Source organism: Symphalangus syndactylus, chromosome 14 (assembly GCF_028878055.3).
Source record: "Symphalangus syndactylus isolate Jambi chromosome 14, NHGRI_mSymSyn1-v2.1_pri, whole genome shotgun sequence".
NCBI classification, from domain to species: Eukaryota; Metazoa; Chordata; class Mammalia; order Primates; family Hylobatidae; genus Symphalangus; species Symphalangus syndactylus.
Window position 1 is genome coordinate 11,358,595 of NC_072436.2, and position 26,134 is coordinate 11,384,728.

Consider the following 26,134-nt stretch of genomic DNA (forward strand, 5'->3'; position numbering starts at 1 on the left):
ACTGGCTTTATAAGCTCAGACTAGAAAGGGGTGACAATTGACATATCTCAGGCTCTAGGTTGGGAGGAGAGTCTCCTGGGTCCCGCCCTGTCTGACTTAGTCCCAAGACCTCAAAGGGAATAGAGGCATCTCCATGGCAACTGGAATAAGCTGCTCAGGGGAGCAAAATCAGGCATTCACTCAGGTCGGGGGCTAAGGGGTTATGAGTAATAAAGTCAGAACCTTTCCATGACATCATTGCTCTGAGGCTGGGCTCCAGCTCTGCACCTGACCCAAGGCAATATGAAAAGGAAGCTGCAGGTTTCCATGGCCCCAAATAAACACAGCCTGCTCGGGCCATCTGGTGGCCTGGATTCTGGGAGAGGAGGTGGGTAGAGGAGAGAATGAGACAAGCTGCCCTGGGGTGGAGAGAGGAGCAGCTGGCAAGCTCCTCTTACCTGCTGCTGCCGTGAACTATCCAGAATGGGGGCCCTGGGAGAAAGGCCAGAAAGGGGCCACCTGTTCTCCCAAAAAGATGGGCACTAAAGGCTGAGGCCAGTCTTCCCTTTCTCCTCCTTGGTTTTCTATAGGCTGAGATGGTGCTTCAGGGAGGGGGCATTCATGGGAGAAGAGAGGAAACAGGTCATTCCTGGCAGCTGAGGAGCTTGCAGGCCACCAGCCCTTCCATAGGGCCTATGAGTTGGGGTACTATTCCTTTGTAGGGGGTCCACAGGATTCCCCTTTCTTCTTCTCTGTACTGCCCTGGGTCAGGAGGCCTCCTTTCCTTTTTTTTTTTTTTTTTTTTTGAGATTGAGTCTCACTCTGTTGCCGAGGCTGGAGTGCAGTGGCGCGATCTCAGCTCACTGCAACCTCTGCCTCCTGGGTTCAAGCGATTCTCCTGTTTCAGCCTCCCGAGTAGCTGGGACTAGAGGTGCGCACCACCATGCCCGACTAATTTTTGTATTTTTAGTGGAGACGGGGTTTCACCATGCTGGCCAGGCTGGTCTCGAACTCCTGACCTCGTGATCTGCCTGGCTTGCTCGGCCTCCCAAAGTGCTGGGATTACAGGCATGAGCCACCATGCCTGGCCAGATGGCCTCTTAAAACTCATCATTGACCAGGTGTGGTGGCTCTTACCTGTAATCTCAGCACTCTGGGAGCCCAGAGTGGGTGGATCACCTGAGGTCAGGGGTTCAAGACCAGCCTGGCTAACATGGCAAAACCTTATCTCTACTAAAAAAATGCAAAAATTAGCTGGGCATGGTGGCACGCACCTGTAATCCCAGCTACTTGAGAGACTGAGGCTGGAGAATCGCTTGAACCCAGGAGGCGGAGGTTGCAGCTAGCTGAGATTGCGCCACTGCACTCCAGCCTGGGTGACAGAGCAGGACTCCGTCAAAAAAACAAAACAAAACAAAACTCATCATTATTTGTAGATAGGGAATGTGCAATGAGGCATGGTGGATTGGTCAGGACTAAGTTTAAATTTTTTTTTATTAAAAAAATAGAAAATGTGTCCATGTCCTAACCGCTGGTAACTGTGACTATGACTTTATTTTTAAATTGTATTATTATTATTTTTCGAGACAAGGTCTCGCTCTGTCACTCAGGCTGGAGTGCTGGTATGATCACGGCTCACTGCAACCTCGGCCTCCCCGGCTCAAGCTATCCTCCCACCTCAGCTTCCCAAGTAGCTGGGATTACTGGCATGTGCTGGCTAATTTGTGTATTTTTTGCAGAGACAAGGTTTCTTGTCTCTACCAGCCCAGGCTGGTCTTGAACTCCTGGGCTCAAGCAATCCACTTACCTTGGCCTCCCAAAGTGCTGGGATAATAAGCATGAGCCACTATGCCCAGCCAAGTTTGAATATTTCTATGTGACCTTGAATTACTAACCTGACCTCTAAGTTTTTGTATCCTCATCAGTAAAATGGAGATTTTATAGTCATCTCATAAAGTTCCTGAGGATAGTAAACACATATAAAACACTTAACACAGTGCTTGGCATGAAGTCAGCAGGCAACAAAAATTAGCTGCTACTAAGGGATGCTATGTGCATGCAGTTTCCTTAAGGGAAACTTTTCTTTCAGACACCTGATTACTGTTATCTTTTTTCCTCTGTAGCCCTGGAGTCGGAAATCCAGCCTGACCAGCTGTATTCCAACCCTCTTTCCTTCTTCCCTGAGGGGATGGGCAGCACAGAGCTGCCCCCCTCTCCCTGGAAGGTACTTCCTTCATTGCTACCCCTTATCTGCCTGGTCCCCTAAAACTGAGGCCACCCCCCAGCTCTCAGCTCAGGATCCCCAGGGAGGGCAGAGGCAGGTCTGTTTGGCTAGCTCCCCTCCCCAAGTGGGGCGGTGGGTTTGGCCCTGGGAGAGGAGAAGGGTGCTAGTTCAGGGGAAGAGAGAACGGGGTGGGGGCCGGGGGGCGGGGAGGAGCCCCTGGGGAGGCAGCAGGGAGTATCTGTCCACAGAGCAAGGACAAAGTGGTGATCAGAAGGGAAGAAGGGAAAGAAATGCATCCAGAGGGCAGTTTAGAAAGCTGAGGGAGGCCAGGCATGGTGGCTTACTCCTGTAATCCCAGCACTTTGGGAGGCCAATATGGGAGGATCATTTGAGCCCAGGAGTTCAAGACCAGCCTAGACAATATAGCAAGACCTGGTCTCTACAAAAAATTAAAAAAAAAAAAAAATTAGCCAGCATAGTTCCAGCTACTGGAGAGGCTGAAGGGAGAGGATCACTTCAGCCCAGGAGCTGGAGGCCGAGTAAGCTACAGTTGTGCCACTGCACTCCAACCTGGGCAACAGAGCAAGACCCTGTCTTAAAAAAAAAAAAAAAAAGGCTGAGGGAGAGAAGGGTGGCTGGATTCATGCCACGGCTTTCTTCGTCTCTCAGGTGTGACTGCTCCATGTGGTCACCACCACCTGCTCCCCATCCTGGTGACGACAGGTGACAACAGGATGGGAAAACCCAACAGCCACTTGCACGCTGCCCTTGTGAAACCCCCATGCTGTTCAGCTGATGTACTAAGCACAGCAGTTTGGGGCCCAGCCCGGGGCTTACCACACCACACTTTTTTTTTTTTTTTTTTTTTTTTGAGACTGAGTCTCACTCTGTCGCCAGGCTGGAGTTCAGTGGTGTGGTCTAGGCTCACTGTAACCTCAACCTCCTGAGTTCAAGCAACTCTTGTACCTCAGCCTCCGGAGTAGCTGGGATTACAGGTGCGCACCATCATGCCTGGCTAATTTTTGTGTTTTTAGTAGAGATGGGGTTTCGCCATGTTGGCCAGGCTGGTCTCCGACTCCTGGGCTCAAGTGATCTTCCTGCCTCCGCCTCCCAAAGTGCTGGGATTATAGGCATGAGCCACCGTGCCCAGCCCCACACCACACTTTCCTCCCCTCCTGAGTTCAAGGGAAGTTATTTCCCATCAGGACATTGGGGGAAGGAGTTTTGGGGGGAAGCCTGCATTTCCCCCCAGCTCTAGCTGGCCCCTGAGTCTACCTCCCTGGGAAGACTTTGGAAGCTTTTCCACAGACTCAGGTCCTGTGGGCTGGTGGAATTGGAGTCCACAGAGCTGCCTTTTTTGTCTGGAGACGGGAGAGTGAAGCTAACAAGAAACCCCTCAAAGATTCAGGAGCATTTTCCTCTCTGATTTTGGAAGTCACCCACTGGAAAGGTCCACCCAGGCTACTGGTGCAAGAAGGGGTGGGTGGTGCTGGCAGCGTGAGGCAAAGGAAGATACCCTAGAGGTGCCCGCTTCAATCAGGATCCACAGTCCTGTTTCTAGGCTTCCAGTATCTGAGCTTGGACAGCAATTCTTTTTTTTTTTTCTTTTTTTTTTTTTGAGACGGAGTCTTGCTCTGTCGCCCAGGCTGGAGTGCAGTGGCGCGATCTAGGCTCACTGCAAGCTCCGCCTCCCAGGTTCACACCATTCTCCTGCCTCAGCCTCCCGAGTAGCTGGGACTAAAGGCACCCACCGCTGTGCCCGGCTAATTGTTTCTTGGACAATTCTTTTTTTTATGGTAATTTTTTTAAATTAATTTTTTTGCACACAAAACAATAAACATTTTCTAAAAATACATACAAACAAAAGGATGCGTATCAAACGTATTAGGAAGGTGGCACATGGGAAGACGGGGAATAGAAATGGGGGGTGGGAATTAAAGAAAATAAATGAGAGAGGGACTTTCTGTGGATCAATGATAATAATTCAATCCTCTATTTGACAAAGAAGAAGGAGAAGGAAGAGGAAGAAAAAGAAAGTGGGATAAAGGATAAGAAAGGGAGGAAAATAGAAAAAATTAGAGTATGACTCCAGGGTAGACCTGTTTTGTTGTCGCTGGGTTGGTTGGTTGGTTTGTCTATTTTTCATATATGTTTCGCCATGTTGGCCAGGCTGGTCTCGAACTCCTAGCCTCAAGTGATCAACCCGCCTCGGCCTCCCAGAGTGCTGGGACTACAGGTGTGAGCCACCACCTCCAGCCCCCACATTGCGTCTGGCCTCTGTGATAGACCTCCTAGACAGGGTGGCTGGGCAGAGGCGATCCTCACATCCCAGACGATGGGCAGCCGGGCAGAGATGCTCCTCACTTCTTCCCAGATGGGGCGGCCGGGCAGAGATGCCCCTCACTTCTTCCCAGACGGGGCGGCCGGGCAGAGGCGCTCCTCACTTCCCAGACGGGGCGGTGGCCAGGCAGAGGCGCTCCTCACTTCCCAGATGGGGCGGCCAGGCAGAGGCGCTCCTCACTTCCTAGACGGGGTGGCGGCCAGGCAGAGGCGCTCCTCACTTCCTAGACGGGGTGGCGGCCAGGCAGAGGCGCTCCTCACTTCCCAGACGGGGCGGCCGGGCAGAGGCGCTCCGCACCTCCCAGACAGGACCGCCGAGCAGAGGCGCTCCTCACCTCCCAGACCGGGCGGCGGCGCAGAGGCGCTCCTCACCTCCCAGATGGGGCGGCCGGGCAGAGGCGCCCCTCACATCCCAGATGATGGGCGGCCAGGCAGAGACGCTCCCCACCTCCCAGACGGGGCGGCTGCAATCCTAGCACCCTGGGAGGTCAAGGCAGGCGGCTGGGAGGCGGAGGCTGCAGCAAACCAAGACCACGCCACCGCACTCCAGCCCAGGCAACACCGAACACCGAGTGAGCGAGACTCCGCCCGCAGTCCCAGCACCTCGGGAGGCCGAGGCGGGCAGACCACTCATCCAGGTCAGGAGCTGGAGACCAGCCTGGCCGACATGGCGAAACCCCTCCTCCAGCCAAAGGACAAAAAACCAGGCCGGGGTGGTGGCGCGCGGCGGCAATCCCAGGCAGCCCGCAGGCCGAGGCAGGGGAATCACGAGAGCCGGAGGCAGGGAGTCTGCAGCGAGCCGAGTACACTTCAGCCTGGGCAACAGAGGGAAGAAAAGAGAGGAAGAAAAGGGAAGGAAGGAAAGGGAAGGAAAGGCAAGGGAAGGAAGGAAGGAAGTGGACAACAATTCTTAAGTTCAGGATGGACATTACTAAATCTGGAGAGGGCTGGGTGGATCATGGGAAGTTTGAAAAAGCACTATCATTTTGCTTTTTTTTTTGATGGAGTCTTGCTCTGTCACCCAGGTTGGAGGGCAGTGGTGCGATCTCAGCTCACTGCAACCTCCTCTTCCCGGTTCAAGTGATCCTCCCACCTCAACCTCGTAAGTAGCTAGGATTTTTGTATTTTTAGTAGAGACGGGGTTTTACCATGTTGGCCAGGCTGGTCTCGAACTCTTGATGTCACATGATCTGCCCGCCTCAGCCCCGCAAAGTGCTGGGATTACAGGCGTGAGCCACCTCGCCCGGCCTATCATTTTGCATTGAGGAAAACAGAAAACCCAACAGATTGACGGCACTTTCAGAACAAGAGGGAGGCCGGTGTGATCTTGGTGATGGGGACCCCTCCAGAAGATGAACCCCTCTATGTATCATCCTCCGTATAACATGGGGAGGAGACAGATATCTGAGGAAGAATGGGAGTGGTGAAGTTTTTCATGTATATGGAAGAGAGATGTGGGGTTTATCAGCTTGAAAAACACCAGGAGATGGCCCTCTTGTCATTCCTGTGACTGTCCTGTGTCATCAATGGGTGGCTCACCAAGGGCAGGTCAGCTTCCCCATCCCTCATGGTCCTTCAGGGCATCAGTCTGGCCCTGGACTTCCTGCTGTGGCGTCTCATTGCACTTAGGAAGCCTGAGCTCTCTTGAACCTTCTGGGCTCTTGGGAGCCTGGCCTCCAGCCTCTGTCCCGGCCACCCTCCACTGCCCCAGCTGCTCCCTGGGCCTCCACTGATCTTCCCGTTGGTTCCTCCCCAGCCTTCTGGTTTCAGCTGTATCATCACCTCTCCAGAGGTGCCCCGACCACCCTCGCTTAGCATTTCTCATGATCGCTCCCCCTTCCTACCTCAAAGAGCCTATTTAGACATTTTCTCCTAATTGCTCCCCCAGGAATTTTAGTAACACTGTATATCTCTTCATGTGCTGTATTTATATATCTAGATATGATTTTTTTTTTTTGAGACAGGGTCTCACTCTGTTGCCCAGGCTGGAGTGCAGTGGTATGATCATAGTTCACTACAGCTTTCACCTCCCAGGCTTGTGATCCTCCCACCTCAGCCTCCTGAGTAGCTGGGACTACAAATGCACACCATGCTCTGCTAATTTTCAAAAAATGTTTTGTAGAGAGGGGGTCTTGCTATGTTGCCCAGGCTGGTCTCAAACTTCTGGGCTCTAGCGATCCACTTTGGCCTCCCAAAGGGCTGGGATTATAGGCATGAGCCACTGCACCAGGCCGATTTTTTTGTTTTAACTTGGTTCACCCTCTTGAGCCCACGTGCTCTAGCTGAGGTAGCACTACCCTCTTGCCCTGGTTTTTCCATCATGCTATATCTTTTGTTTGTTTATTTTGGATGGATCTCCCCACACCAGAATATAAACTCCAAGGGAAGAGGGGCCCTGCTGGCTTGTTCACCATGTATCCCTAGCTGGCCCTCAATAAATACAGAAACTTCTGCCAGAACCTGCTATTTGGAGCTGTTCAGTCTCAGGGAAGTGGGACCCAGGATGCTACCCTCTCCCATGGCTGGATGTGATGCGAGGCAGGTGTGTGAGATGCACAGAGATGGGCCATTTCTGCTTTTAGAATACTGGTGCATTTTTTATTAAAGAAGAGAATAAAGCATTTGTAAATATATTTCTCTCATGTATACTTCAAAGGTGACGCTGGTTTGCCACTACAGAGCTGGGGAGCAAACAGGCTGGAGCTCTTCCCCCCACCCTTCCACACTCCTCTCCCCCAGATAACAGAGACACATGGAGGGCAGGGAGCTGCCTAGCCTCAAAGGACAAAAGTTTCTCAGTTGCATGTACAGAAGGACTCAGTCGCCACCAGCTCCCATCACAGTGCCGCCCGGAAAGCAGGTGGTGTCTCCAGGAGGTCAGGGATGCTTGGTAAGAAAAACTCATTATAAATAAATAAGGCATGAAGGTTCCCACTGGGCTCCCGGTGCAGAGGCCAGGGCCCCTGCCTTCCACTGACTGTATGGCTCCTCTGGTTTCTAGGGTCTCAGGAAGGGCGGCAGAAGGAACCAGAAGCCCTGAAGGGCTGCTCAGGGCAAGCTGGGGACCTGGGTGTCTCTTAGCTGAACCTTGACTTTCTGACATCTTGAAGCAAAACCCCTGACCCAGCTGGGTCCTCAGAAGCCCCCCACAAAGGTGGGAGGTTAAGAGCAGGCATTTTATGGGAGGGAGGGAGGGAGCATGTTCCTCAGCCCCATCCCAATTCAACACGATGCAGCATGGGGTGAAAACCCCGGTCCCCAGTGAAGGGGAGGCAGGGGTGGACATTGGGACCACTGGCTGGTGGTGCATGTCCAGAACATTCTGGGGGCTGCAGACATGACCTGTGCCAGGGTTGGCCTGTGGGGAGCGTGGAGTGACTGAGACATCATGGTCCCTGAGATGGGGGCAAGCACAGAGAGGGGAGTCAGAGGCCAAGCTTGGTTAGTTGGTGGCGGTGTGAAGCGATGGGGGCTCCCCACTGCCCCGGTCCCTGGAAAGCTTAAGGCCCAGCAGGCATTTCCGGGGTTGGAAGCCGAGGAGGCCGGCTCTGAGCGAAACTGCACCACTCTGCTGAGTGCTCCTTCTCCTCCTCCTCTGACTGGCTACAGATCTGCCGTGGGCCAAGAGTATCCAGGGAGAAACCTGTCCTTGGCAGGGCTGGGGCAGGGACACTCCAGGCCCAGCTGAGGCTTCCTGCTCTGCATGGCAGGGGACATCTCTGACCTGGTCAGGACCTTGGGGATGGGAAAGCTGGTGCTAAGGGAATGTCAGCGTATCAGGGCTGGGGAGAAGCAGTGGGTGGTCCAGGAAACCCCTGAAACAGCTGGTCCTGGGGTCCCCTTTCAAGTGTTTCCAGTTGTGGCAAGGGGTCAAGGAGACCTTGCATTGCAAATCTCTTAGAAAAAACAAACAACCAAAAAAAAAGCCAACTGATTCAGAATGGCTTTCAGAAGCCTGGTCACCAGTCTGAGGGTAAGGTGCAGGGTCAGGAAGCCGGGAACTGGGGGAGCTGGGGGATCCCTGGGGTAATGGGGACATTTGGCTTTGAACTCGGAGCTGCGCCTTTGGGCTGGCGCGAGGTGGCCAAGGGCTCCTGGGAGGCAGGACAGGTGGGCTGCCTCCGCTCAGCAGGGAACATGCTGCGTGCTTCCGGATCAGGAGGCCGCGTGCTGTGGTGGCAGGCCGCTAAAGGGCGCTCGCTCTCTGGAAGCTGCACCTCCCAGGCCTGAGGGACCCCACCGCCTCCACCCTGGGAGAGGCTGCAGGCCGGGCAAGGGTCACTTGCTGCTGTGCGTCTTGACTTTGGTGGCGTTGATGTCAGCCTTGGTCTTCTGGATCCTGGAGAAGATCTCTTTGAAGAGCGCCTTATACTCAGGCTGGCTCTGCTCCAGCCGCTTGTCCACGGCCTCCACGTGCTGGCTCAGGCTCTTCTCCCCTGTCTTGGCCTCACCCTGGCTCTCCTCACCCCCGCGCAGGTCCCTCCACGAGCTGTCCCGGGAGACGGGGCGCGAGGTCTGCACGCCGGCGTGCCGCACTCCGGCCCCGTGCTGCCGGCACTTGCTCAGCAGCTCCTCGTACTTCTCCAGCAGGGCATGGTATTGCTCGTCCACCTCCCGCAGGATGGACATGCCCCGCTTGCGCACGCTGTTGGCGTGCAGTGTGAGGTTGCCCGCGTGCCGGCTGGCTGGGTCTTTGGCCACGATGGCGTTGAGCGCAGTGTCGCTGCAGCTCTTGCGCACCACGTGGCCTGGAGAGGCTGCGGGTGAGGAGACGCCGTCCTGGGCGCCCGAGTCGTCCCCGCGGCCGGGCTGAGGATCGTCGGCCTCAGGGGCCTGCGTGAGGGGTGCGAGCAGGGCCTCGGCCAGGTGGTCGTCCGGGCCCAGTAGGTAGGTCTTGGCCTGCTTCATCTGCTGCAGCTCCAGCAGCTCGGCCTCCAGCTCCTGCACACGCAGGCGACAGGCCTCCATCTCGCACAGCTGGCGCTCCAGCTCCGAGTACTCCTGCAGCACCGCGGTGTACTCGCGCTCCGCCCGCTCCTTGCGCTGCCGCTCCTGGCTCACCTGGGAGCGCAGCGCCCCCACCAGGGTCTGCAGCCGCTCGTTCTCCTGCTCCAGGGGCCGCGGGCCCAGCTCCAGGAAGGAACTGTGTAGGCGGAAAGCATCCTTGCACCTGGCGGGGAGTGGAAGCCGCAGCGGGGTGGGGGCAGAGGAGAGGGCAGTGGTCAGGGGCACGGCCAAGGCCGAGCAGCCCAGCCAGGGCGCTTACATCTTTCTTGTTCTCTGGGCTGAAATTGTTTGCCCCTCTCCGTTGGCTCTCCACCCTTCTCCCCCTGCTCTCTGCCCCCGGAGGCTGACCACCACGGACCGCCTCTGCCAGGTTGCCTGGTTCTCTCCTGAGCTTGGCCCATGGGAGGCTCTGGCTAGAGGTCCGAGCGGGGAGCAGAGGCCGTAGGGTATGTCTTCCTTGGACTCTCCATAGTTAATGGTGACCAGGCAGCCTTCTCCATACCTTCTAGGTGCCGGTAACCTCCCTTCCCCCTTGCTCTTTGAGGCCTAGGGCTGGTGGCAGCTCCTCTCTGCTGCAACCCTGGGGCACTATAGTGTCCCTGTGGCTTCCATACCCCCTGCCCACACCTCTTCTTCATTTAACTTCTCCATTACTCTGTGTGAGAGACTGTTTCCTGCCAGGACCCTTATTGAAACACCCACTACGTATGAAACGTGTATTTTTCCATTATTAAGTGGTTGTCTGGTCTTAGATTCAATGGGAACTGAAAAGCACAGTGGGTTACCCCTCCTGGGTTAGCATGCTGGCTGAGCCTCTTACTAAACAGGTGACCTCGGATAAGACACACAACCGCTGAGCTTCAATTTTATCATCTGGAGAGTCGGCATAATAAAACACCCCCAACAGTGTTGCAATAAGAATTATATCAGCATAGTGGCAGCACACAGCCAGGGCTCAGTAAACGCCAGCTGCTATGACTGTCATTAGCAACAGGACCAGTCTCTCTGATGGCCTGGATGGTGCACCAACCGCACCCTGCTGCCTGCTGCCTCTCCTTCCTCCCATGGCTGGCAATCCCAGAGACACCAAGCAGCGCTCTCACCTACCGGGGGCTGGTGCACAGCTCCTTGAGGCAGGGGAAGGTGTGGATGGTACGCCTGCGTTCCCGCTTCTCCCGGAGCACTCGCAGCTGTTCCAGGCCTCTCAGTTGCTCCACCTGGGCCTGCAGCTCCTCCACCTGAGCCTGGAGGCGGTCAATGGTCTCCGTCAGCCTGAGGGTGGGGCGGTGGACACACAGGGACTTTAAGGGGATGGGGCCAGTTTGCCTCACGGCAGCCCTGGCTCCCTGAAGATGGAGGGACGTTGGGTAGGAGGCAGACAGGTACCCTTGAGCCGCTGTCTTGTCCTGAGGTAGGATGGGGAATTCTATGCATGCCCGAGGACCTGCCCTTCTTTTGTACCTCTCAGGCGAGCTGATCACTTCTCCTCTGTGCCACCTCAGTTCCTTGTCACTCCTCTATCACTTATTGTCCTGCACTGCCATAAAATATTTACATGCCTGCCTTCTCTTCCAGGCTGTGAGATCTTATAGGGCAGGACAATGTCTTTGTTTCCCCATCGTTGCATCCCCAGTGTCTAAAAAAGAGCCTGGTGTATAGTTGGTGCTTAAAGCAAGGTTGCGGCCTGAATGTTAAACCACACAAAATCAACAAGGACGAGCTCACTCCCATCCCCGGTTCCTAGGGAGACGTGCACAAGTCACACCCATCAGTCCATGGGCCCCTGTGTACACTCAGCCTTGGGGCTCTCCCTCGCCTGCCCCCCAGCCCTCAGCCGGGCCCTCACCCATGGATCTTCTGCTGGGCGGCCTTACTCTCCAGCACCAGCCTGTGGTTGGTCAGCTCCAGGTCCCGGGCTGTCAGGTCCAGCTGCTCATAGACTTTGGCGTGCTGCTCGTTCACGTGCCGCAGCGTGTCCAGCTGCTTGGTGAGGTACTGGGGGTCGATGGACATTGAGTAACTTTTTAGAATTGGGCAGGAGCAAATGTCTCTGCCTAGACCCTCCTCCTACTTCTTTTTTTGTCCCTGCCCTGCCCTGCCCCGCCCCGCCCTCCCCTCCCCCCTCCCCTCTCCTCCCCTCCCCCCTCCCCTCCTCTCCCCTCCCCCCCTCCCCTCCTCTCCCCTCCCCTCCCCTTCCCTTCCTTTCCTTTTCTTTTGAGACAGAGTCTCACTGTGTTGCCCAGGCTGAAGTGCAGTGGCATGATTTCGGCTTACTGCAACCTCTGCCTCCCGGGTTCAAGTGATTTTCATGCTTCAGCCTCCTGAGTAGCTGGAACTATAGGTGCCTGCCACCATGCCTGGCTAATTTTGGTACTTTTAGTAGAGACAGGGTTTCACTATATTGGCCAGGTTGGTCTTGAACTCCTGACCTCAAGTGATCTGTCTGTCTCTGCCTCCCAAAGTGCTGGGATTATAGGCATGCACCACCATGCCAGCCTCTTTTTTTTTTTTTAAATTAATTTTTTTTTTTGAGATGGAGTCTCGCTCTCTCGCCCAGGCTGGAGTGCAGTGGCACGACATCGGCTCACTGCAAGCTCCACCTCTTGGGTTCACGCCAACCATTCTCCTGCCTCAGCCTCCTGAGTAGCTGGGACTACAGGCGCCCACCACCACGCCTGGCTAATTTTTTGCATTTTTAGTAGAGATGGGGTTTCACCGTGTTAGCCAGGATGGTCTCGATCTCCTGACCTCATGATCCACCCGCCTTGGCCTTCCAAAGTGCTAGGATTACAGGCGTGAGCCACCGTGCCCAGTCCTTTTTTTTTTTTTTTAAACTTCTAAAACCTTTTTTATGCCCGGTGTGATGGCTCACGCCTGTAATCTCAGCACTTTAGAAGGCCAAGGCAGGTGGATCACGAGGTCAGGAGATCAAGACCATCCTGGCTAACACAGTGAAACCCTGTCTCTACTAAAAATACAAAAAAATTAGCCGGGTGTGGTGGCGGGCGCCTGTAGTCCCAGCTACTCAGGAGGCTGAGGCAGGAGAATGGCGTGAACCTGGGAGGCAGAGCTTGCAGTGAGCCCAGATCGCACCACTGTACTCCAGCCTGGGCGACAGAGCGAGACTCCATTTCAAAAAAAATATAAATCTTTTTTATTTTATTTATTTATTTTTAAGACAGGGTCTCGCCCTGTTGCCTAGGCTGGAGTGCAGTGGCACAATCACGGCTCACTGTAGCCTCAACCTCCAGGCTCAAGCAATCCTCTCACCTCATCCTCTTGAGTAACTGGGACCACAGGCTCATGCCACCATAGCCAGCTAGTTTTTGTATTTTTTGTAGAGGGAAGGTTTCGCCATCTTGCCGGGGCTCAAGTATTTCACCCACCTTGGCCTCCCAAAGTGCTGGGATTACAAGCATGAGCCGCTGGCCCCTTCTCCCCTTCTAAGGACAAGTTTGCTTTGATGTATTTGTCTTCAGCTGAGTGGGGCTTAAAAATGGTGGTTCAGGCTGGGCATGGTGGCTCACGCCTGTAATCCTAGCACTTTAGGAGGCCCGCCTCAGCCTCCCAAAGTGCTGGGATTACAGGCGTGAGCCACTGCGCCCAGCTTCGAAGTCTCACTCTTGTCCCACCAGGCCTGGTCGTGCAATAGGGCTGCCTGAGATAGATGTGCTATCCTTGTACAGGATAGCACAGTTGTGAACTGTACCAGGCTATTGGGCTAAGGCTGTGTCTGATAAGCTAGCACCTTATTCTAAGTTGCATAAAGGCACACACAGGCCAAGGGGCCCTCGAGGGGTGTGGGCAAGCACATGCAGGGCCCTCACCTCGATCTCCTGCACCTGTTCCTCATTGGTGGAGTACATCTGCTGCAGGGACCCCTCCAGCTCCTTGTTCCTCTCCAGCAGAGTCTTCCCCAGCTCCGCAGCTAGGTGCAAGTCTAGGATAGGAGAAACCCGAGCATGAGAACAAAGGCAGAGGATGCCCATTCATGTTCCTAGCATCTACTCTAGGTGACCGCAATGTAACCAAGACACCGGGAGCCTCCAGGCCTGGGAGGAGAGGAAAGCCAGGAGCTAAGCCTTTGCACAGTTATTTCTGCCTAGAATGTTCTTTCCTGACACTTCCAGGACTTGCTCCCTCTTCTCCTTCAAGTCTGTGCCTGTCACCTTCTCTAGATCTTTCCCCAATCACTTGATTCAAAGTCACACTGTTCCCTGCCCTGCAGTCTCTCCCCCGCTTCATCTTTCTCCTTAGCACTTAGCACCATCTAATTTCCCAAGCAAGTTACTCCTTTATCTTTTTCAGCTCCCCCAACTAACTGCGAGCTCACAGGGCAGTTTTTTTTCTTTTAAGGGATGGGGCCCAGGCTGGGGTGCAGTGAGTATTCACAGGTGTGATCATATGTGCTGCAATCTTGAGCTCCTGGGCTCAAGTGATCTTCCTCCCTCAGCCTCCCAGGGCAACATAGTGAGACCTCATCTCTATTTAAAAAAAAAAGGTGGTGAAATATGGCTGCCTGGGATAGGATCCCTTGAGCCCAGGAGCTCAAGGCTACAGCGTATATGATCACGCCTGTGAATAGGCGTGGGACTATAATACTGGTTGCTGGGACTACAGGAGTAGTAGTTTTTTTTTTTTTGAGATGGAGTTTTCCTCTTTTTGCTCAGGCTGGAGTGCAATGGCGCAATCTTGGCTCACTGCAACCTCCGCCTCCCAGGTTCATGCCAACCATTCTCCTGCCTCAGCCTCCCGAGTAGCTGGGGCTACAGGTGCTCACCACCATGCCTGGCTAATTTTTGCATTTTTAGTAGAGATGAGGTTTCACCGTGTTAGCCAGGATGGTCTTGATCTCCTGACCGCGTGATCCGCCTGCCTCAGCCTCCCAAAGCGCTGGGATTACAGGCGTGAGCCACCATGCCTGGCCCTTTTTTTAACTTCTAAAACCTTTTTTATGCTGGGATTACAGGCACCCACTACCACGCCTGGCTAACTTTTTGTATTTTTAGTAGAGATGGGGTCTCACCATGTTGGCCAGGTTGGTCTTGAACTCCTGACCTCAGGCCTCCCAAAGTGCTGGGATTACAAGCGTGAGCCACCACACCCAGCCTAAAAATTTTTTAAATTTTTTTTGTAGAGACAGGGTCTTCTTATATTGCCCAGGCTAGTCTCGAACTCCTGGCCTCAAGCGACCCTCCTACCTTGGCCTCTCAAAATGCTGGTATTACAGGCATGAGCCACCGCACCTGGCAGGGCAGGGATTTTTGTTTGTTTTGCTCATGAATATCCCCAGGGCCTAGGACAGTATGTAGCACAGAGTTAGTGCATAATTTGTCTTTTTGGAAGAATAAGTGAGTGATAAGAGCATGGACGGACATAGGGACGAGGTGCTGTGGGGTGATGGGCAAGGGAGAGCTTCACTCTCCCCGGGAGGCTCAGGCAAACGAGCAGCTTTCGAGTTGGACTTTGAAGGGTGGATAGGAGGCTGGGTGCAGTGGCTCACACCTGTAATCCCAGCACTTCGGGAGGCCAAGGTGGGAGGATCACTTGAGGTCAGGAGTTCGAGACCAGCCAGGCCAACATGGTGAAATCCCATCTCTACTAAAAATATAAAAATTAGCTGGGTGTGGTGGCACAAGCCTGTAATCCCAGCTACTTGGGAGGCTGAGGCAGAAGAGTCACTTGAACCTGGGAGGCAGAGGTTGCAGTGAGCTGAGATCGTGCCACTGCACTCCAACCTGAGTGACAGAGCGAGACTCTGTCTCAAAAAAAAAAAGAAAAAAAAAAAAAAGAAAAGGGTGACTAGGAGCTTGCTGAGAGGCAGAGAGAGCAGTAGGGCTTGCTGAATATTAAAACTGGAAGAGGATTCAGAACTTTTTGGCCCAACTTCTTGATTTTATGGATAATGAGCAGGACAGCAGAGTGACTTGCCCATGGTCACCCAGCAGGTTTATGTCCATGCTGGGGGGAGAATTCAGGTATCGGGCTCCTGGTTGGGTACCATTTGACCCTAGTGATATGTGCCCTGCTCTCAAACCTTCTTTCCCTGAGCAGCAGAACCATCCTCTTCCCCCAGTAGCCCTGGTGCTTGTACCCTGTAGGACTGGAACCTTCCCTCCTTGACCCCAGTCCAAGGGAAATGAGGACCCATCAGACAGGCTAGGAGGGAATCCGTCTGTTTTTAGGGGGATGTTGTGGGGGATGGGTGGGTAGAGAGAAGGAGTTAGAAGGAAACAGCAGGTGGCCGGGCGCGGTGGCTCACGCCTGTAATCCCAGCGCTTTGGGAGGCCGAGGCGGGCAGATCACGAGGTCAGGAGATCGAGACCATCCTGGCTAACACAGTGAAACCCCGTCTCTACTAAAAATACAAAAAAATAGCCAGGCGAGATGGCGGGCGCCTGTAGTCCCAGCTACTCGGGAGGCTGAGGCAGGAGAATGGCCTGAACCCCGGGGGGCGGAGCCTGCAGTGAGCCGAGATCGCGCCACTGCACTCCAGCCTGGGCAACAGTAAGACTGTCTCAAAAAAAAAAAAAAAAAAGAAATGGCAGGTACTAAAATCCCTAAAAATTCTCTTTGTGGGTCTGAGTCGTGTGATGATACCTAGACATTTGGAGTGGATACAATCCTCCCAACAACACACATATGTATATTAAATATATTTATTATTTTTTGTTTCTTTTTTTTTTTTTTTGAGACGGAGTCTTGCTTTGTCTCCCAGGCTGGAGAGCAGTGGGGCAATCTTGGCTCACTGCAACCTCCACCTCCCGGGTTCAAGCCATTTTCCTGCCTCAGCCTCCCAAGTAGCTGGGATTACAGTCGCCCACAACCACATCCAGCTAATTTTTGTATTTTTAATAGAGATGGGGTTTCACCATGTTGGTCAGGCTGATCTCAAACTCCTGACCTCAAGCAATCCACCCACCTCGGCCTCCCAAAGTGCTGGAATTACAGGTGTGAGCCACTGGGCCTGGCCTGTTTTTTGTTTCTAAAAAGAGGCAGGGTGATAAAAATATTCTAAAATTGATTGTGGTGATGGTTGCATAACTTTGTGAATATAATAAAAACCGTTGAATTGCACACTTTAAATGAGTGAATTGTATTGTGTGTTAATTAAATCTCAATAAATCTGTTAAAAAAAAAAAAGATTTAGGCAGCTTAATCCAGAGACGAAGAAGTGTGGGAGAGAGCGGGTCCTCAAAGAGGTCATTAGAGCAGGCTCAGGCTGAGTTTCACAAGGCTGTTTTCTTTTTAAAATAGCTTTAATGTTTTTCATAAGGCATGATTGGTGTAAAAAAATCAAACAGTACAGAAAGGTTAAAAACTGGTGATTTAGGCCGGGTGTGGTGGCTCATGCCTATAATCCCAGCACATTAGGAGGCCGAGGAGGGTGGATCACTTGAAGTCAGGAGTTTGAGACCAGCCTGGCCAGCATGATAAAACTCTGTCTCTACTAAAAACAAAAATTAGCCAGGCGTGGTGGTGTGTGCCTGTGGTCCCAGCTACTTGGGAAGTTGAGGCAGGAGGATCACTTGAACCTGGGAAACGGGTTGCAGTGAGCCGAGATTGTGCCACTGCACTCCAGCCTGGGTGACAGAGAGAGACCCTGTCTCAAAAAAACAAAACAAACAAACAACAACAAACTGGTGATTTAAAAATTAGAGGCCAGGCCGGGTATGGTGGCTCACGCCTGTAATCCCAGCGCTTTGGGAGGCCGAGGTGGGAGGATTGCTTTAGTAAAGGAGTTCAAGACCAGCCTGGGCAATATAATGAGACCCTGTCTTTACAAAAAATAAGAACATTAGTGGGGTGTGGTGGCATACACCTGTAGTCCCAGCTACTTGGTGAGCTGTGATTGTGCCACTGGACTCCAGCTTGGGTGGCAGAGTGAGACATTGTCTGTCAAAAAGAAAAAAAAAAAGTATAGACTGGGCACAGTGGTTCATGCCTGTAATCCCAGTGCTTTGGAAGGCTGAGGTGAGAGGATAGCTTGAGGCCAAAAGTTAGAGACTAGCCTGGGAAACACAGTGAGACCCCATCTCTTTTTTTTTTTTTTTGAGACTGAGTCTCACTCTGTCGCCAGGCTGGAGTGCAGTGGTGCGATCTTGGCTTACTGTAACCTCTGCCTCCCAAGTTCAAGCAATTCTCCTGTCTCAGCCTCCTGAGTAGCTGGGACTACAGGCGCGTGCTACCACGCCCAGCTAATTTTTGTATTTTTTTTTTGAGACGGAGTCTCGCTCTGTCACCCAGGCTGGAGTGCAGTGGCGCGACCTCGGCTCACTGCAAGCTCTGCCTCCCGGGTTCACGCCATTCTCCTGCCTCAGCCTCCCGAGCAGCTGGGACTACAGGCGCCCGCCGCCGTGCCCGGCTAATTTTTTTGTATTTTTAGTACAGACGGGGTTTCACCGTGTTAGCCAGGATGTTCTCGATCTCTTGACCTCGTGATCCGCCTGCCTCGGCCTCCCAAAGTGTTGGGACTGTGCCCTACCCGAGACCCCATCTCTACAAAAAAATTGTAAAATTAGCTGGGCATGGTGGTGCATGTCTGTGGTTGTAGCTACTAGAGAAGTTGATGTGGGAGGATTGTTTGAGTCCAGGAGTTTCAGATTAGAGTAATCTATGATTGCAACACTGCATTCCAGTGAGACAAAGCAAGACCCTATCTCTGAAAAAAAAAAAAGAATGAAACTAATTAACTTTGTTGTACAAAACGTTTTGTGCAAATCACCACCCAATTCCTTAGGACACAGAATTCCTTGAACAAAGGGTAGGCCTAGGTACCTGGTACGAAAGGTAGGCCTAGATACGGAATTCCAAGAAATAGAATTCCTGGGACAAAAGGTAGGCCTTCTTGAGGCATTTTCTCAAAAGACTGTCCAGGAAAGCACTGGTCTGTTTCATTTTATGAGGCTGCTTCTTAAAACAGCTCTCAATCTAGGCTGACGATGTAAATCAGATCAAGATGCGTAAAGGCAACTCTGCTGGGGCCAATGTGATGTGGCTCAGGGATCCAGTTCTCTACCGCTTTCCCTTTTTAGACATAGTGATAGTTCTAGGGTCTCTGGAGGACGGATGGGCTCTATACTCCCGGACGGAAGGTTTCCTAGATATGGTTGTTTCGGCTGAGCCCTTGCTATGCATTGGACAGAGGCCTGAGAAGGAATAGCTGGGGAACCCAAGGGATGTCTTTGAAAAGAAACCTAGATCTGGGGTGGAAGTTTTCCTTTGGGACGAGCCCGAGCAAGCAGTGACTCTTGGGGGGCAGCTGAGGGCAGAGCCTTGGGCCTTCAGCCAAGCTGGGGGCAGAACTGATGTTGCCTTGTGAGAGGCAGAGGGGCCTGACCAGCCACCGGGCCTGGACATAAAGGCTGAACTGCCCCACAGGAACAAATCTGGAGTCTGCTCCTGTGCATAGAGGTGAGGTTTTGAAACAGCCAAGGTGGAGCCTCCAGGGCTGGGTTTTAGCCAAAGGAGGGCCCTGTGTCATCTGGAGAAGGAGTGCAAAGCTGCTATCCTAGAGCAAGGCTGCAGCAACTTAGCCTGGAAAAACAAAGGCAGCTTTCCCAAACACCGACCTCAGCCATTGAAAACAACAACAAAGAAACCAAATCATGTATATCATAGATAAGAACCTTTAGCCTTGAGCAATTAACTTTCTGTTGAGGATGCCAAGAAAAACTAGTTACCTAACACAAACCTAGTAAGGGAATGACGATATATGCTGTATGGATTTATTAACTGTCAGCTGGGCAAAAGTCTGGAGGTATCTACAAATTGTAAAGTTTGATGTAAAGATCATTGAACTGGGCAACATAGTGAGACCCGTCTCTACAAAAAAATTAATTAGCTGGGCATGCTGGCACACACCTGTAATCTCAGCTACTCAGAAGGCTGAGGTGGGAGAATTGCCTGAACCCAGGAGGCGGAGGTTGCAGTGAGCCGATTGTGCCACTGAACTCCAGCCTGGGTGATGGAACATGACTCTGTCTCAGAAAAAAAAAAAAAAACAAAAAAAACCCTAAACTACAGCCCTGTGCTATGTTGTGTACATGGCAGTAACTCAGGGCTCAGGACCCGGGCAAGATCACCTTCAGTTTGTGATGAGAGAGCCATGCTATCTTCCTGTTTTCCATAGTGGCACTCAAATTTAGTTCATCCTCAACAGTATCCAGTAGTTCAGATATACACGAGAGAGATCAGAGGGCTACCCTCCTAAATGTTTCCCCCCTTGGAAACTGTTCCGTGGTCTGCAAAGAGGCCGTTGCTACTGATTCTACCTCCTGCCGTGGGTGTCGGAGGACATGCTCCATGTAAGTGGCCTTCATGGAGCCCCTGCAGCTTAACTAGAGTGCAAAGCCACTGCATCAGAGGTGAGTGAAGAAAGGCCAAGTGCAGTGCAACATTATACCCCCCACTTCCAGGTTAGTGTCTGGCCTGTAGATTTCTAATGCTGGCAGGCCAGTGTGGTATACCACCCTATACACCAGAGACATCAAAGGTTGCCCTTTGAAGGCAGTGAATCGACTTGGGCCACCTAGTGATTCAGGGACAGGTAGAAAGAGAAACACAATAGAAGCTGTTTGGGGGCAGAGAGGCAGGTCTCAGATCATTTTAGGGAAACTGGATCACAGTGCAAGCTAAGCTGGTCAAAGCTGCCAGGAGGGATCAGGGAATAGTCTAGAAGTTGCAGAGCAGGGAACTGAGTGGAGCCAAGTGCTAGGGAGAGGGCACCAGCTAGCAGAGGGCTGGTGACGGCTCCAGGCTCAGAGGAGAGAGGCCTGGGAACGGGAGAATGGGGGAGCTGGCTAGGCAGGAAGTGAAAGTGGAGTAACAACCTCTCACAGCTGGATGAATGGGACACACCGGACCAAGCTGGGGAAGGTACTAAGTCTGGGCTATGGGTTTGAACGGTGCAGGTCAAAAGAAAAAAAACAACAACATGAAGTCTGGGTTGGCACATCCCCTGCCTGGACCCCAGGGTTTTCTGGGGTCTCCTTCAGGAGGTTTTAGTGGTTTTACATGAAGCAATGCCCCAGAGGCCTGAGAGGGAATGTCCGGGGAACCCGGGGCCTGTCTTTGAAAAGCAACTTAGAAGTCCCACTGCCCCTCACTGGCGCAGGCACCACAGATTCCAGAGCAGAGACGCGGCAAAGGGACAAGGGACATTTTCAGGGAGGACAAAGGTAAGGGTGTGGCTCCAGGTAGTGGACACAAGTACCACCTGGCAGGGCTGTGGGGTCCTGTGGTCAGCTCCAGGGCACGACTGTCAGCAACTCTGAGTCCACAGAATCAGGGTCAGGTCACCTTTGGGGTAACCAGGGTGGAGGCAGGACCTCCCTCCCGTTGCCAGGTCAGAGCTCTCCTGAGGCTGAGGACTCAAGGTCAGCTAGGCAGGCGGGGACAGCACGGGTACCAAGGACTTCAAATCTGTGACTCAGCAGCCGCCTCTCAGCCTGGAAAGAGGAACTCACAGGGCCTGCCATGCCTGGTCCAAGGTAGCGGGGGGAAGGTGGGCTGAAAGAGCGAGTGCTAGTGCTTAATAATTAATGGCTTTTTCTTTCTTTCTTTTATTCTGTTTTTTTTTGAGACAGAGTCTTGCTCCGTCGCCCAGGCTGGAGTACAGTGGCACGATCTTGGCTCACTGCAAGCTCCGCCTCCTGGGTTCACGCCATTCTCCTGCCTCAGTCTCCCGAGTAGCTGGGACTACAGGCGCCCGCCACTGCGCCCAGCTAATTTTTTGTATTTTTAGTAGAGATGGGGTTTCACTGTGTTAGCCAGGATGGTCTCGATCTCCTGACCTCGTGATCCGCCCGCCTCGGCCTCCCAAAGTGCTGGGATTACAGGCATGAGCCACCACACCCAGCAATTTTTTTTTTTTTTAAAGACAGTTTTGCTCTTTTTTTTTTTTTTCCTTGAGACGGAGTCTCGCTCTGTCGCCCAGGCTGGAGTGCAGTGGCGCAATCTCGGCTCACTGCAAGCTCCGCCTCCCGGGTTCACGCCATTCTCCTGCCTCAGCCTCTCCGAGTAGCTGGGACTACAGGCGCCCGCCACCACGCCCGGCTAATTTTTTTGTATTTTTAGTAGAGACGGGGTTTCACCGTGGTCTCGATCTCCTGACCTCGTGATCCGCCCGCCTCGGCCTCCCAAAGTGCTGGGATTACAAGCGTGAGCCACCACGCCCGGCCACAGTTTTGCTCTTGTTGCCCAGGCTGGAATGCAATGGCGCTATCTCAGCTCACTGCAACCTCTGCCTCCTGGGTTCAAGTGATTCTCCTGGCTCAGCCTCCTGAGTAGCTGGGACTACAGGCATGTGCCACTACGCCTGGCTAATTTTGTATTTTTAGTAGAGACGGGGTTTCTCCATGTTGGTCAGGCTGGTCTCGAACTCCCGACCTCAGGTGATCCGCCCGCCTCGGCCTCCCAAAGTGCTGGGATTACAGGCGTGAGCTGCTGTGCCCGGCTGGCTTTTTCTATTTTTACAGATGCTCGTGGCAGTGGGCAGAGAGAACACAGCGAGAATCTAGGACCTCACTTGTCCCACGGCTGCTTTCCACCAGGACAGAGCATCAAAGTCAAACAGGATCTCTACAGTCAAGCTTCTGGAAAGTGGAATCAGGGCCTGCCCTTGGGGCAGGAGGAAACAGACGGGAGGGGAGACCAGGTGGCTGGCTGAGAAAACCATTTCTGGGCCACTCACAGGCAAGCAGGGAGCAGCTGGGTGGAAGAGAATTTGTGGGTTGGGAGATGCAACAGGCCTCTGACACCCAATATGGCTGGCCTTTGGCCCATGCTCCGTCCCACCATCCAGCTCTCCATGCCTGGCCCCTAGGGCACAGAGCGGGCTGGGCCCATGGGAATGCCCCTCAGAACCCGTGTCTGATGCTTCTTTCAGCCCCTCACTCCCTACTTTCCAGCCTTCTCATGTCACTCCATGACTTGGTACAAGCGTCTCTTCCCCCGGAATGCCTTCTTCCCTCCCTCTCCTGGGGAGCCTCCAGCTCAAAAGGGCCTTGGCATAAACCTTTCTAAGTCTCTGCTGTCTCCGTTGCTGGGCCTACAGCTGCAGAACCCCTCACTCTGACGCCATGGTGAGTTTGGTTCTATTTCTGTCTTCTCTAATGTAATGTGGAATTCTCTGAGGGCAGAGACTGAATCCTCTGAGGGCAGAGACTATGTCCTCAGGCTCAGCACAGTACCTGGCCCACAGCAAGCAGACATCCAGCTTTTGGCGGGAAGCTCCATTATTCTGAGGCTGTCTCATTTCTTCTTTCCCTCCTGGTTCCTGGCCTTTGGCTACCATTGGAGCTGCCAGGCCAGGCCGACAGCTGCAGACCAGCAGGGCCAGAGAAGCACAGGCCTGCAGGGCCCATCCCTCCCGGCAGCCCAGAGCACGGCCACCCAGCGCAGCTGGAGTCTCAGATCCTTCTCTCTCTCAAGAAGCTGCACATCTCTGCACATCTCCCACCTCTACGCCCTGGCTCCTTTCCCATTTCTGGGCCAGGAACAGTGCCGAAGCCTTCATTAGGGGTGCAGGAATTAAGTGAGATAGCAACAATATTAGCATCGGCCTCCCTGAAAACCGTCTTCTCAAGAACTCAGTTTCCAATCTTTCTTTCTAAGCCTGGCTCTTCCAGGAAGCCCTCCCCACTGCCCATAATACTGTGCCACCAGCCGGGCGCAGTGGTTCACGCCTATAATCCCAGCACTTTGGGAGGCCAAGGCGGGTGGATCATTTGAGGTCAGGAGTTTGAGACCAGCCTGGCCAACATGGCGAAACCCTGTCTCTACTAAAAGTACAAAAATTGGCTGGGTGTGGTCCCAGCTACTCAGGAGGCTGAGTCAGGAGAATCACTTGAACCCGGGAGATGGAGGTTGCAGTGAGCTGAGATCGCACCATTACACTCTAACCTGGGTGACAGAGGGAGACTGTCTCAAAATAAATACATAAATAAAAAGAAAAAAGAAAAAAAATACTGTGCCACCTACACTTAGTTACAAATCTGCCTCCTTCACCTGCCAGGGTATATGTTCAGGGTCAGGGCTGTGACTATTCCCAGCTCCCTGGATGGTGTCTGGTACTTAAGGGGAGCCTAATAGGTGTTCATAGAAAAATTTACTGCCCAGGATGGGAGAGGGGGTTGTCACAATGTGTGTGTGTGTGTGTGTGTGTGTGTGTGTGTATGTGTGTTTGAGGGGAGCTGTATCTCATTCCAGGCAAGGGGGCTGAGGCTAGGGTCCAGGGCACAGACCCCGGCAGGGCCTAGTCCAGCATCCCCAGTCCCACCCTGGTCCCCCTGAGGCTATGATTAACCCTTGTTCTCAGCACAAGGACAGAGCCTCATCTGCCAGCCAATCTTGGCCATGTGGGGAAGTAGGTCAGGGGCTTCAGGATCAGGGTAGCTGCTGCATATCAGGGCAGAGCCAGCCCTCTGGAGCCTTGTGGATGGAGACCAGGGTGTGGGCACACTACAGCAGGCCACGATGGCACAAACTGCAGCAGACTTGTGTCCACATCCCCCAGCTTGCTGGAGGCCATGGGAAGGTCACTTCCCCCTGGACATGTTTCCTCACCCCTTCCAGCTCTCACCATCCAAGAAGGACGCATCTTAGGGGAGGAGAGGATAGAACTGACTCCACTCCAGCAGGCCTCCTCCTCCTTCCTGTCCCAACAGCCCCGCCCCCCACTCCCAGTGATGTCACTTCGGCCACCTCATCACCAGCTTCTAACCCCCTTCCAGTCGCCCTTTCTGCCCTCAGATGGCAACTGGGGGCAGCGGAGGTGTATCCCTCTTTATTCAGTCTGTCGTCTGGCACACTGGCCGGGATTCTCGAACCTGACTCCCTCCAAACCATGAGCCATTTGCAAGGGGACCGGGCAGGGGAGGGCTAAGCGACTTCTGACTCTCGAAGGCAGGTGGGAGACTTGACTTTCTGCTTCTTCACCAGCAAAGACCCAGTACCACTTCTCCCTGAGTAGGAAGCGAGTTAGGGAAACTTTCTAGGAGTCTTAGAGCTCATAAATCCTGGCAGGGACGGATGCTGCTGGATTTGGCGTGAGATAACTTCCCTCTACACACAGGCCACCCTCCCAGCAAAACATGACGAAGGAGCCGCCTCCCGGCCTCGGAAGACTCCTAGCCAGCGCTCAGGCCCCGTAACAATACCAGGGGCGGCTGGGCAGTTGCTGCCTCCAGAACGGGGTGGGCGAGCTGGATGACGGATTCTCTGTCGTCTGGGAAAATAGGAAGACCGCCCCCCGCCCCCCACTTTTGCAGGTCTCCACCCGTCCGGTCCGCGTCTTCTCCGGCAGCGCCCCCTCTCTCCACGTCCCAGTTCTCCAGACGCGTCGTTCCTTCGAGTCGGGCGCGCCCGGTCCAGCCCAGCCCCTCCCGGGGTGATAGCGCCCAACAATGGAGAAGCGGACAGGGGTCACCGGGCGCTCCCCGCCGTCCTGCCCCCGTCGTCCCCGCGCTCACCCTGCTCCAGGTCCTGCTGGTCGTACCAGGGCTCCTCTTCCTCCGCGGAGAAATCCTCCATCCCGGCGGCTCTCCGCATGGCCACGCGGGCTGCGGGCGGGTGCTGCGGCGGCGCAGCTCAGGGCCGGGGCGCGCGGCCCGGGACAATGCGGCGGAGGCGGGCCGGGCCTCCAGCGTCGGGAACTCCGGCTACAGAGCCCGCGCCGCGCCCCCTCGCCATCAGCCGCTCGCCGGGAGCCCACGCGGGGCCTGGCGCTTTACCAGGGTCCGGCCCGGCCGGGGTCCCGCAGAGCCGGGGGCACCGGGCGGCGGCGACACAAAGGCTGGAGGGGCGGGGACGGCGGGCGGGACAGTGTCAAGGAGGATCAGGGCCCGCAGGCAGGTCTGGGGCGCTAGGAGCGCGCGGGTGCCGTGGCGGGCGCCCCCTGCCCGGCTCGGGTCGGCGCTGCCTCTAGCCAGCCCGGCGACACCCGGAGCCGCCGCTGCATCTTGGCGGAGCCCGCCTGCAGCTTGCGGTGCCCAGCTCCGCGGGGTGGGGCCGGCCGCCGCCGGCCAATCAGGAGGCGTATGCAAAGCTGGAGGCGGGGCAGAGGGCGAGACCCTCCTGGTGTCTTGGTCTGGGAATTGCTCGATCAACCCTTTCGTCCTACTTCCCCCCCACGACCGATTCAGTTTATGTCTCATGTCTAAAATTATGTTATTTTAGAAGTTGTCGTCTCTCCTAGATCTCCTGGAAGCAAGAATATTGTCTCTCTTTCACAGCTGGCTTACTCACCTCCTAGAACAGGCTGCTCACCAGTCGGGCGCGATGCCTGACTCCTGTAATCCCAGCACCTTGGGAGGCCAAGGAGGGCAGATCGCCTGAGGTCAGGGGTTTCGAAACCAGCCTGGCCAACATGGCGAAACCCCGTCTCCATTAAAAATACAAAAATTAGCCGGGCATGGTGGCGCATGCCTATTTGGGAGGCTGAGGCAGGAGAATCGATTGAACCCTGGAGGCAGAGGTTGCAGTGAGCCAAGATAGCGCCACTGCACTCCAGCCTGGGCGACAGAGGGAGACTCTGCCTCAAAAAACAAACAAACAAACAAACAAACAACATGCTGGTCATTT

General features: G+C 54.0%; 1 protein-coding gene across 1 annotated transcript; it reads right to left on the reverse strand.

The window, feature by feature from the left end:
* Positions 1 to 7,112: 7,112 nt before the first annotated feature.
* Positions 7,113 to 25,514, reverse strand: CDR2L (cerebellar degeneration related protein 2 like). The gene is made up of 5 exons (XM_055241159.2): positions 25,024 to 25,514; positions 13,378 to 13,490; positions 11,397 to 11,545; positions 10,658 to 10,822; positions 7,113 to 9,713 (listed from the first exon to the last, which is right to left on the reverse strand). The coding sequence occupies exons 1-5, from the start codon at positions 25,100 to 25,102 to the stop codon at positions 8,822 to 8,824; spliced, it is 1,398 nt and encodes a 465-aa protein (XP_055097134.1). The 5' UTR covers positions 25,103 to 25,514; the 3' UTR covers positions 7,113 to 8,821.
* Positions 25,515 to 26,134: the final 620 nt, after the last annotated feature.

Excerpts from the sequence above, each read along its gene's own strand:
- CDR2L (XM_055241159.2), bottom strand. The coding sequence starts at position 25,102 with ATGCGGAGAGCCGCCGGGATGGAGGATTTCTCCGCGGAGGAAGAGGAG. Across the intron at positions 11,546-13,377 it reads AACAGGTGCAGGAGATCGAG|TACCTCACCAAGCAGCTGGA; the intron begins GTGAGGGCCCTG and ends ATCGACCCCCAG. Across the intron at positions 10,823-11,396 it reads GCCCAGCAGAAGATCCATGG|GCTGACGGAGACCATTGACC; the intron begins GTGAGGGCCCGG and ends CCCCACCCTCAG.